At 29.5% G+C, this 12,116-nt stretch overlaps 2 protein-coding genes and 1 long non-coding RNA gene across 8 annotated transcripts in view; 2 read left to right on the top strand and 1 right to left on the bottom strand.

Annotated features, from left to right (window-relative positions):
- Positions 1–741: 741 nt before the first annotated feature.
- Positions 742–3,959, top strand: LOC117219883 (uncharacterized). Of its 3 annotated transcripts, none has more exons than XM_033469416.2 (10): positions 743–1,013; positions 1,135–1,270; positions 1,362–1,724; positions 1,785–1,934; positions 2,011–2,253; positions 2,910–3,057; positions 3,130–3,210; positions 3,297–3,455; positions 3,522–3,591; positions 3,707–3,959. In XM_033469416.2, the coding sequence occupies exons 2-10, from the start codon at positions 1,139–1,141 to the stop codon at positions 3,909–3,911; spliced, it is 1,551 nt and encodes a 516-aa protein (XP_033325307.2). In that variant the 5' UTR covers positions 743–1,013; positions 1,135–1,138; the 3' UTR covers positions 3,912–3,959. The 3 variants fall into 3 exon arrangements, with proteins under 3 accessions (XP_033325306.2, XP_033325307.2, XP_033325308.2); XM_033469417.2 differs by having other exon boundaries at positions 746–1,013; positions 1,435–1,724; XM_033469415.2 differs by having other exon boundaries at positions 742–1,270.
- LOC117219881 (uncharacterized) lies at positions 3,619–6,542 on the bottom strand. Its single transcript, XR_004490109.2, has 2 exons — positions 6,408–6,542; positions 3,619–6,129 (listed from the first exon to the last, which is right to left on the bottom strand). It is a non-coding gene; the product is annotated as an uncharacterized LOC117219881 (long non-coding RNA).
- Positions 6,219–12,116, top strand: part of Lerp (lysosomal enzyme receptor protein) — a 54,444-nt gene continuing 48,546 nt past the window's right edge. The window contains exons 1-13 of one of the 4 annotated variants that reach the window (XR_013037026.1): positions 6,219–6,749; positions 6,906–7,140; positions 7,223–7,371; positions 7,501–7,766; positions 7,843–7,996; positions 8,075–8,226; positions 8,484–8,599; positions 8,684–8,925; positions 9,004–9,207; positions 9,447–9,593; positions 9,669–9,839; positions 11,315–11,492; positions 11,573–11,643. Coding sequence is in view for 3 of the 4 variants with exons in the window: in XM_033469412.2 (XP_033325303.2) it covers positions 6,690–6,749; positions 6,906–7,140; positions 7,223–7,371; positions 7,501–7,766; positions 7,843–7,996; positions 8,075–8,226; positions 8,484–8,599; positions 8,684–8,925; positions 9,004–9,207; positions 9,447–9,593; positions 9,669–9,839; positions 11,315–11,492; positions 11,573–11,643 (2,145 nt within the window). In the remaining variant the exon portion in view is untranslated. The remainder of the gene's footprint in view (positions 6,750–6,905; positions 7,141–7,222; positions 7,372–7,500; positions 7,767–7,842; positions 7,997–8,074; positions 8,227–8,483; positions 8,600–8,683; positions 8,926–9,003; positions 9,208–9,446; positions 9,594–9,668; positions 9,840–11,314; positions 11,493–11,572; positions 11,644–12,116) is intronic. The other 3 variants (XM_033469412.2, XM_033469411.2, XM_033469414.2) reach the window with 3 other exon arrangements.

The following is a 12,116-nucleotide window of genomic DNA, read 5'->3' as shown; positions in this document are numbered from 1 at the left end:
TATAAATGTTGCAAGAGGATATTATAATTTAAAAATATTACTTAGTTACGTAATAGATGCATATATAAAGGAACATTTCCAACAATTTCGAAATTATGGATAATATTAGTTATATCACATATACAGGGTATCCTAAAATTATGGTACTTTCAGAAAATGAAGGGTTCCTAAGGTTATTTGAAGTAACTTTTTCCTTAGCGAAAATGCAATCCGCGGCTTTGTTTACGAGTTATTAACGAAAAACAGTGACCAATGAAAGGCGGGTTCGGCTGGCGAACATTGACCGAGCCAATGGGCGAAACTGAGCTTCGTCCACTCGTTGGCTCCGCAGCCTCGCGCCAGCCGAGCTCGTTTCTCAAAGTACCATTTCCTCGAAGTACCATAATTTTAGGACTCCCTGTATATCACGCATATATTTCACATATAAATACATATTCTGAAAGTTGTAAAATTTTCATAAAGTTTTCATAAAATACTTGAAAATATTAAAAATCCTACTAGAATTTGTTAGTCAATAAATAGTTGTAATTTCAAGAATTCGAATACGGAAAACGAAATTACAATGTAGGATTAGTAAATATGTACATACATATGTAAATCATAACGCTCAACTTTACATATTTTCTAAACTCTTGGACTTGAAAGCAACACTCGCAAGTCGTAAAAACTTTCAGAACTTGATCCCCTTATTTAACCACTGCCCAACACGAAAGAAGACGAAAAGGTGTAGAAGCGAGGAATGCTGCGTCACGTTGTTCTCGGTGACTCCTTCACTTTTTCTCCTTCCTTTGCCGATAAGAAAGTGAGGGAAGGTTCTAAAAGTTCTTACGGGCCGCGAGCACTGCTTAGTAGTCAATCTAAGTTAATTTCTTTTATCCATGGCTGAGGTTCAGACTAAATCCTAAGGCCACGGTACATACATAACCTAATGTTATAATGAATCTACTTTTGATTTTTTAGAAACGATATATAAAATAATATTTCTATTTTATCAATTAATAGTTGTGTACCGAGTAAGTTTAATAATTTATATGTCATAAATGTGAAAATGACAATGACATCTACCACTAAAATTGTTAATTAAATCGTCGACATTACCTTCATAACCACTTGTGTATATATGTAATTTTATAGCTCAATGAAAATGTTACAATTTAATACTACTATTTGTACCATAAATACAAGATTCGCACCTCGATTACGTTGGCGAATTACTGCATTGTTTGCAACAAGCTCAATGTCTTCACAGGAGCCTGGTACTGCTGTTAAGGTAGATTTTACTATTTGTGAATTGTTGCTAATGATTATGAATTAAGAATACTGTTTTGTTCTACTATTGTATGGAAATTTGTTTGTTCAAGCAAACTCTTAAGTCAACAGAAAATGGAATGAACAAAGAACAACAGGAAAACTTTAATAAACTCAAAATTTCAGTATGTAACTCCTTAAAGGCGGACACAAGAATCGCTTCAAAAATTAAATCTTCTAACAATATACACGATTTGTTGGAGCTGATAAAGTTACCACATCTGTCACAAAGTGAAATTTTAAAGACAATGGATTCCATTATAACATGGGTATATGAGAATAACAGCAATACTAATAATAATAAATCAAATTTAATACAAGATAATAATAATAAAGTGAAGTTAGAAACTAAAACAGAAACCCACAATGAATTTATGACTAAGTATGGTGAACTTTCTACAACTTCAATGATCGAGGTAAATAAGTAAAAATTTCTTTTTTCTTTAACTGAAACTTATATATGTTCTTCAATGTAGGAAATAAGCAAATTAGCAAAATTGAAAAAAAGAAACCTGAAACAATTACAATTTTTATTTAATAACATTAGTGAATATCATGAAAATTTCTCTGTAGCACATATTTCAACCATACTATACAGTATGGCAACTTTATCTTATATCGATGAGGTAAGATACAGCTGGATGTATGTGCAAAACTAGTCAATAATATTCAGGAGTACATGAAAAATTAAATATATTGCAGCCATTCCTTGATAAGATGAGTTCGTGTCTTATGTCACGTATCGTTAAAGTAAACTCTGGTGCAGTAAGATCTATATTAAGATCTATGTCGATACTTAAGTATAAAAATTCAGCTTTTTTAAGTCATATATGTAAACTGTTCGTTGAAACTAAAGAACGATCGGAGAGTTGGTATATATTAAATATTATACAGTCACTTGCATTACTGGGCGAGCAATCGAAAGAAGTGCATATGATGATACAGGTATGTACTAGTACAAAATAATTCTTAAAAAATGCCTCAAATAATTTAATTGAGAAACAAATAAAATATATTTGTACCAACCATGTTATTTATATATATAATGAGCATTTTATTAGACAATAATAATATTAATAATGTTACTTAATATTAGAATACTCTTTCTTTGAAGCCAAGAAAGAATCATGTATGGAACATATTTCATAATTAAAACTATGGATAATTATAATTCTATTATCTCAATTTATAATTATATATGTAAAGTTTATTTACGCATTATTAAGGTACATTTTACTAAATTATTTCCAAAATTTGAAAAGTTATATACCAAGAGAAATATTTTCAGTTAAATTGGTCAATTAGTTGTCAAAAAGGATATTTAAGTAACTGTGAAAGATGAAAAACATTCTTGAGTGTGCACTAGTGTTAATATTGTGTATTCAGATTCTTTTCACTCTTAACATGCGGAACTTTAGATACACATTCTTACAACTTTATAAAAACACGCGAAGATAAAGGATTCTTTGTTTTTATCTCTTTATATAATATTGCGTACATGTACAAACGATTTCATTAACTTTTTAAATTACATAAATAATCCAATTAGTTTAATGTTTATTTAAATTAATATGAAGGATTCTCTATTTTATTTTAACCAGAAATTCAAGCCACAAGTGACATTAGATGTATTAGGATTTGATGACTGGTTAAGCTATGTTTGGTGCTCAGTTGTGCTTAATAGTGCATCAAATTCAGATGTTGAATCTGTATTAAATGATCAATTTGTCACAACACTATTTTCTGCAGGTAAGATTTCTTGAGTATTGCATATCATTGCTCATGTATCAGTAACAGATTAATATCTAACTTTTATCGTAGCATTCGAGAGGAACTTGCTCCAAGAAGTAAAATTACAGAATATTAATGGTGCTGCAAAATATATTCTAAAAGATTATCATGGTAGATTACAATTAATTCATATTCTAATACATACTTAAAAAAAATTAAAATAGTTTTCATATATGTATATAAAATGTTATTTTCAGGACCACTGCTAAATACAGCTATTGTAAACCATCATATACTACCACATTCATCACAAAAATTATTATATATTGATGTATTAAAACAAACATTAGAGGCCATATCACCATCACCAAAGAGTTTTACAATGAACGTAAATACCAAAATGGGCTTTCTTTTGGGTATGTAAAACAGTTCACAGAATATATTATTGAAAAAAGAATATCCACAATTAAATAACATTTCAGATGCCGAATGTTACATAGATTCTAAATTTAATATTATCAATCCAGATAACACAACAGAACAAACAGATAAGTAAGTGTTAGATGAAAATCACTGATAGCCATTGTATAATACATTTATTTCAAAGTAATTTCATATGTAGTATTATGTATAATTATATTGAAATAATTATTGGCGTAAATTTCAGATTAGCCATATTAGTACACGATTATCACTCTTATTGCCATGGAGTAGTAGAGGTTCACGGAATAATTCAATTATACGAGAGATTATTAGAACATAGCGGATATAAAGTTTTACCAATTTGTTATAAACAATTTGGTCTAGATGACAAACTTATTAAGCGTGAGACATTTTTAAAACATCGTATTCAACAATTATCGTCAGTATGATTCGATATTATGTAATATATAATAAATAAACGACATACTTTACGTTGATTTTATTTCTACTTAAAGCAATTGTCAAAGCTTAGTAAGAAATTACTATTGTAGTATTGAATATACATAGAAATATTTTATGTCTATATAAGTATTTTGAAGACATACTGTAAATTTATTATCCTATATTATGGAAATAAATTATTTTTAGACTAGATTTCGTGAAATAATTATATATATATATATATATACAGGAACAAAATAACATTTATGAATATTTTCTTGAACGGACAAATTAAAGTACAAACAATGTACGTATGTATGTAAATAAGTTACATCAGTGATGTAAGATTTGAGGATTTCCTATCTCAGCGCTGTTTGCGGTGAAGTGATGAACTTTTGATAGCTTGGAATCAGTTCGTAGACTTTCCGAGTAATGTTAGATCGAAGACAGGGGTATCCATGGACCAAAGGGGATTCGGTTCTTACTAAATTTTTGAGGTACTGTTTTGACTGTCATCTGAATAGCTGCAAATTTGGATGCACTAAAATTCAATATGGCGGTCTAGAAGCGGTAATTCAAATTCTGGATTCCAGATTCGAAATATATTAAGTACATTTTTTTCGGAAATAGATATGTACACCATCATATAAACTAAAAGAATGGTATACATGATCTAATTTCAAAAAATACACTATAACGCAGAGGAAAGGAAAATAATCAAAGTTAAAAACAAATATAGGAAAAAATTTTCTATTTTATAATGGTATACAGCAAAAAATCCATTTCTAATTAAGTATATACGTACACGTGTTTATTAAATTGATTTATCCGCTCCGATGTCCTCACTGCTGCGTTGTCAATGATAGGATGGATCAATCTAAAAGAGTCTAAAACAAAAATATATATATTTTAAATACTATTATAAAGATATAAAAGACCATAGGAAATAAAAATAAGTGTGCTTATTTCCAGCGTTAGCTTATGACTAGTATATCAATTTGCTACAGTTTGCTGGTTTCCTTGCGGTCAGTTTGGCTACACTCAGAATGGCTGGAATGGCGTTGCGTCAGCACATGATCTACCACAGTCCACCAAATACGCATTCGGGTGGACTGCCATATTGAATATTCGTCCAAGTTTGCAGCTAACTCAGATGGCAATAAAAAAAAGTGTCTCTAATTTTCTCTATAGAGTTGACACTTCCTGCATGGACTACGGATTTAGGAATAATGTACTAGCAAAACGCGAGTCGCGAAAGAAATCGAGCGACTCGAATGTAAGCAAAAAATTCGAACGCATTTCAAGTGGCTCGCTATGATCGAACGTCCTCAATGATTCGAATAAATTGTTCTTCGTGTACAATAAACATATTATACATATTACTGCTTTATTTTAAATATTTTTAATTACTGTCCGGGATATCTTCGTATAGCTTTACAAATATTTTAGTAGTACAAATAATGCCTTTTTTTAGGAGTGTGTGTATAAATACACATAACATATACTTCTTATTTTATCATCTTTTTCAGCATACTTTCTCTTTTTTCTTGTCATTTCTGTTTTTTTTTATTTTAATTCTTTTTGTCGACAATAAGAATTCTCTAACTTAAAGGTCTTAACTAAAAGTGTTTTATACTAATATACAAAATATTACGACTGTCCAACATCTTAAATGTACTACTCTTCTGAGTGTTTTATAGAATATTTTATTGCTAACTCAAAAAACTGATTACATTTAGATATTAAAACTTCACGATTTATTATTTATTTTGACATTTAATTGTTCTTTATTGTTTGTTCATCTGTAAACTGCAAGAGAAATGTGGGATACGCTTCCACTTATGAAAATAATTGTATTGCCTGTATAATATTTGCTGCATTATCGGTTACGTTATGTAAGGTATTTATCACTAATTTGTTTAAATTTTTACTACTATTTTATTTTTAAAGTAGAATGCTTCATCTCAAAATTGTTGTTTAAATAACGGATTGTTACCGATTTATAAGTTTCATTTACCTGTGATGTTCATCATCTACATATATCCGTCCGGCTCGGAAACAGAGTCCCGATTCGGTCCGGATTTTATGCCGCCCAAATATATATGGCCGAAATTTTGTCCCCTGCCTTTGCGTTCATTTCACACCCGTCCAGTTTATGCTCAGTCTTCCAAATCCATCATTATCACGAGGATGGTCTATTCTATACCACGTTTGTGACAACATTTTCTGCAGAATCGTAGACAGAAAAATGTATTGCATGCAATATCTATACGGATTCTAAGGTCCAAGGTTTAAGTCATTTTAGCAACATACTATAGCATGTTCGCATCAATTTACAAGAACGACAACACTGTCTGTATGTAGATTAAATATTGTCAAGGTCACAAATGTTAAAGTTTCGGATAGAAGTGTCGCTTTTGTAAAACTCTTTTATAACTGCGATTATCTCACAAGCGCCACGCAAACTATTTCTACGGCAGCGTCGTTCTATATATAATACGTACATTGTTGTTCTATGTACCCTTTATTTATTATCAATTGAAGAGATTTTTCTGTTGTAACTGTTGCTTTTCAACTGTCACTCATTCAAGGTGTAACTTGAAGGAAACGAAGCTCTCATGCGGTTTAAAACTATGTTAATAAAGCGGTTTTAAGCTTTATCTTCACATTATGTTCGTTGAATGAACGTTTGTTTCCTACGTCTAAAAACGAACGCGTATTGTTATGCTTGTAACTACCATAACTATTTACAATGTGATTAATCAACAGTTAGATAACGACAAGAAATGTACAGTTTAACCGTTTCAATATCTCTCTATTGGTTTGCAGTAATTGCTGTATTTGCTGTACGTATAAAATTTATAATTAACTAGTTAATTTCTTTTTTCTCAATTCTGTGAATAATTTTCATATTCGTATTATAATCACATAGTCTATTATAAAATAAAATGGATAAATGCATAAGCCTAAATGCTCGTTCACAAATTTACTTATTTTTTAAGCAGGATACATCAAAAGGTAATGACAGTTCCTTTTGCATAATCCAAGAACCTGTATTGAACCTCTTCAAATACAATTTTACAAGTCTTTCGGATTCTACAAAAGATATTATTATACATAATGATTATTTAAATGAAACCTTGAGAATACAGTTATGTATGCCATTAAAACAAAAATGCAATGGAACAGATGGATATCAAATTTGTTTGATAAAGAACAAAGAAGAAATAGGAATAGGTTCATATTTTTATATTTTTTTAGAGTATCACAATCAATCTTAATTTATCTTTATTAATGCAGTCTTATGTTATCATTTTAGGAAAATCACCACCAAAAGTAGAAGTAGGCAATGGCAGAACATTATTTAGATTTACAGGCACTAATTGTACACAGAAAGATAAATATAGTGTAATTATTCTTATGAAGTGCGATTATTCAGATAATTCTCTTCCTGCATTATTTCCTCGTGTATGTATATGCACACATATTAGCTTTCATATTGTTATTATTACATAATTATAACTGCTATTTTTTGAGATAGAGCACATGTACAAGTGTCAACATTTTTAATGTACTATACATTACTGACAATTGCAGACAGATGCTTGTCAGTTCCACTTATTATGGAGGACTGCACTTGCTTGTGGTCCAAGAACTCAAAAACCTTGTATAGTATCAGATAATGGATCACACTATGACCTCTCTTCATTAACAATGTACTCAACAAATTATGCTATTCGTACTGGTAACAAAAATTTGCCAAAAATTATATTAAATGTTTGTCACTCTGTGATATTTGAATACGATGCCTTATGTCAAATACAATCGGGAGCCTGCTTAAAGCAAAATTCTTCAAAAATCGAGTATGAACGTTATTTTTTAAAGAATATAAACTTTATGTATGCTTCTTGATATTATCATAATATATTATTGCTTTAGATACATAAATTTGGGTGATGTGACACAAGCTCCAATTTTCGAGGATGGGAAATTAAAACTCAAATATCAAAATGGAGACTTATGTAAAGATAAGAATGTTGCAGCACCACATATTCAAACCACTGTTTCTTTTATATGTGATTTTGAAGCTACGGTAACTTACAACTCTAAATAATGTAATGCATTTGACAACTTCTTTATCTCTTATAAGTATGTTGTTTATTGATACCAGGATACAAGTCCAGAATATATAGGAGGAGGTAAAGAATGTCACTATCAGATAATATGGAAAACAGCAGCTGCTTGTAGCATAGAATCTTTGCGTAGTTACAGTGCAACAACTGCTGGCACATGCACAGTAACTAATCCCCTTACAAATTCCACGTAAGCTTAATTGAAATATTCTGTATATTAAACAAATTCTTTAAACAAAATTTCTAGTAAGTTGTAATATATAAAGTCTGTGATTTTTTAATGATAAATTTAAATGAACGTAACTTTCATAATTAAATTAGGAAACCTGCAACTACTTGAAAGAACTGTATAAATTGCAATAGATCTCATTTCAATAAAAGATATATAACGTTACAAAAGTTATGTTCATTTAAAATTACCATAATTAATTGTAACTAATGTTACAGGTATGATTTAAAATCCTTAATGACAAAAGATTATTATGCTACAGCACAAAATGGTGCGCAATATAAGTTTGGAGTATGTAAACCACCTACAAATATGAAATGTACATCAGGAACAGGTTATTTGAATAAATTCATTACATAATTTTTGATAAATGTAATCATCAGTAATTCAATATTTTGGATTATATTTTTACATTTAGGAATATGTTCCATAAAAAATGGCACATCTATGGGGAAGTACAATACAAATTTAATGTGGCAAGAAGATGGGCCATATTTAAATTATACAAATGGAGATCTTTGTGAAAATGGGCAGAAACATTATACAACAATTGCATTTCTCTGTGGAACAGAAGAAGATTCTAACAAACCATTTGTAGTAGAGCAGAAGCCGTGTCAATTAATTATACATTGGAACACTAGCCTAGTTTGTGCAGAAAGGGTCATCTATCTTTTAAAATGATTATATATACAGATACAAAAACAAAACACATGAATAATAGAATTGATTATTTTATAGATCAAGTGTGTTGCAATGGACGACGATGAGATGAATTTAAGTTCGTTGATCAAATCTAATGATAATTATATTGTGAAAGTAAACAAAACAGAGTATCACATAAATATATGCAGACCATTGGTGCCTGTGCCAAGCTTAACATGTGCACATGGCAGTGCAGTCTGCAAAGCTACTTTAAATTCAAACAAGGAGTATATAAATGAAGTAAGTAGATACAAAACGAAACAAAAATGATTACTACCTCAAATATCTCCAGTATTGTAAATGTCAGAAGAAAAGGTTTAGATAAAATTTATATCAGAATAAATTCATTTATAGTTAATATCTGAAACTCAATTTGTTTTATTAAACATAACATATATTATTTAAAAGTACATTTTCTTAAAAAAAAAAGAAAATTTATGAAATAATTGTTAGATAAAATTTTCTTTATTCATTGTCAGAGTTTAGGATTTCCAAAAGAAAGTCCTGTATTGGATGCAAATCGTGATACAGTATTACGTTATATAGGTGGATCACCCTGTCATGAAGACCCAACTAAATTAATTTCTTCAAATTTTACGTTCCCATGTAATGTTTATAGCGATAAGGTAAGAATACGTAAATTTTATTTAAAAATTACGTTAAATTAGTAGTTACGTAATTACACTGTTGTTCTTTTTAAGGGATATCCAGAGTTTAAGACTTATAAAGATTGTACTTATATTTTCGAATGGAAAACAAGTATAACATGTGGAGCTGCAATGGGAAACTGGACCTCCCCTTGCATTATAAGAGATCATCTTTCGCACGAATGCGATCTATCCTCCTTATATAAAAGCCAACCAATATATCATGTAAGTTTACTAATTCTTACAATCGTTCATGAAACTATTCAATAAGAAAATTTTGGATTTTTAAAAAATTGTCGATATTTAAACTGTTATATTTCGTGAAAAAGAATCACGCGACAATAAACATAGACTTATCTTGGAGGAGAGGAGAGGAAGCACGAATGACCTAAACATATGTTGTCTAGGTTACTTTTCTGAGTAACGCCAAAAAGGTTTTAGTCAATGCTCATTTATTATTAAAAAGTTATGAACAAGAAAAGTTTGCAAAATATAGCAGTTATTTTAAAACAACTATTACGTACATAGTAATGGTGCAAGTATTAAATAAAAAAGTTATTTGGCGTAGTAATAATATAATATAAAAAAATACAGATAGAATGTATTATAAACATTCATTACATTCCTAAATTTACTGTTGTGTTTTGATTTATATCGCATATATCTCTGAGTACTTATTTCAAATTCAATCTTTGGCGTGGGATTGGTATTTAAAGTTGCAAGAAGTGTTTATATCAGTTCAAACGAGATTATTCTGTAATTAAAAGAACATAACTGTCCCGTGCACAACTATACAGGATCGATCGATAAATCGATCCAGACAAATATCTTCGAAACCATCGATGACTCTAAAAAATGTTTCAAACGAAATTTGAATGGTTTTAAGGGACACATAATCTGATATTTAATAACATTTTTCTAGATGAACGCTTCAAGGACATATGAAAGTCAACTTTTTTTTTTTTTAATGGAATCATATATTTTTTATTATAAATATTTAAAGTTAAAGTTAAAGTAAAGGAAAGTCAAAGTTAAAATTTTATTATAAATTTTAAAATATTTTTATTTTAAATACTAAAGCATATATAGCGATAAATGACTGGTTTAGAAGATATTTGAATTTTATTATTTTTTTTCGTTTGAAACATTTTATAGTGTCATCGATGGTTTCAAAGCTATTTAAATGTATCGACTTAAATGGGTCACACTGTATATGTAAGACTGCTAGGAAAAAAAAATTGTCTGTTATAACTTAATTAGAAGTAAGTATGTTGGTCTGGGTTAGACTTGGTAATCCGGTCGCCGTAAGATAACCGGCAACATACATTTGAAATAGTAACAAATGTAGAAAAATTAAATGTGAAAAAATATTAGAAAAGTATTATTTCATGCGTACGTAGCCGACCGCTCCACGGTCGCTTAATTTCGGAGAGTGTCCGCTATAACATCTATCAAAACCAAGATCACATGCATATATGTAGACTTTTGTTCATAACTTTTAAATTAAAAAACGTGGGACAGCTACAAACTTCAGGAGGTCACTCTCTCCTTCACAACAGTGAAGGTTACGTCAAGGTTAAATTAAGTAACAGCTTAAATATCGATAACTTTTCAAAAATAGGAAATTTAGTCTTCGAATAGGCATTAGCTAAACGTGCTTATTGACACAATGAAATAAACTATTAAAAAATAAATTACAGGTAAAAAGCAAGCAAGGAAAAGATTATAGCATAAATATATGTGGAGGGGGAACCTTTTGCAATGGTTCTGCTGTTTGTCAAGAGAGCAATGGTTATGGATCATTGGCTAATGTTATTTTTGATTATGGCAGAGATGTTATAAGACTACAATATTCGAATGGCGATAAGTGCATAAATAGTAAGTAATACATACGACTAGTCAACGTCTTTACTATTAGTAGCAAAAATAAAATTATTACTTTTTTATTTTCATATAAGCTTCCTATACATCTGGGGTGAGATTCACATGTGCAGAGTCTATAGGAATTGGAGAACCGAAGCTATTATGGGTAAGTCTTTTAAAATGAAACAGAATATTTCATTTTTTATTTTTATTATATTTTAATGTATGTGACATTTTGTTAACGACATTTCTAAAGTAGATATATGGCTTCTATAATATCTTTCACGGTTTTCTCTATAACCTTCAGCAATGTATTTTATAGGTAAAAAAATACTACACTGTTGTGTTTGCATCAATTGCAAGAAATGAAAACTAAATAGAAAGTTCTTTCTTTCGTTAATAATTTGGATAGATAAAAAATAATACATTAACATTCCTAAATTCTTTTAATCGTTCTACTATTTTAAACTATAACTAAAGTTTGTCATAAATACATAAAAACTGCTGCCTAGTTATAACAGAAGTATTAAATGCAAACATAAAGTATAAAGACTTTTCACGCATCTATTAGTCCATGATCGTCTAAATTCTAAAGTAGAAACACTTGGATACTATTTTATCTTAATAAGAAAACAGAAA

This window comes from Megalopta genalis, chromosome 1 (genome assembly GCF_051020955.1).
Source record: "Megalopta genalis isolate 19385.01 chromosome 1, iyMegGena1_principal, whole genome shotgun sequence".
Lineage (NCBI taxonomy): Eukaryota > Metazoa > Arthropoda > Insecta > Hymenoptera > Halictidae > Megalopta > Megalopta genalis.
The sequence above is the reverse complement of the archived record's forward strand: the minus strand, read 5'-3'. Positions and strand labels throughout refer to the sequence as shown.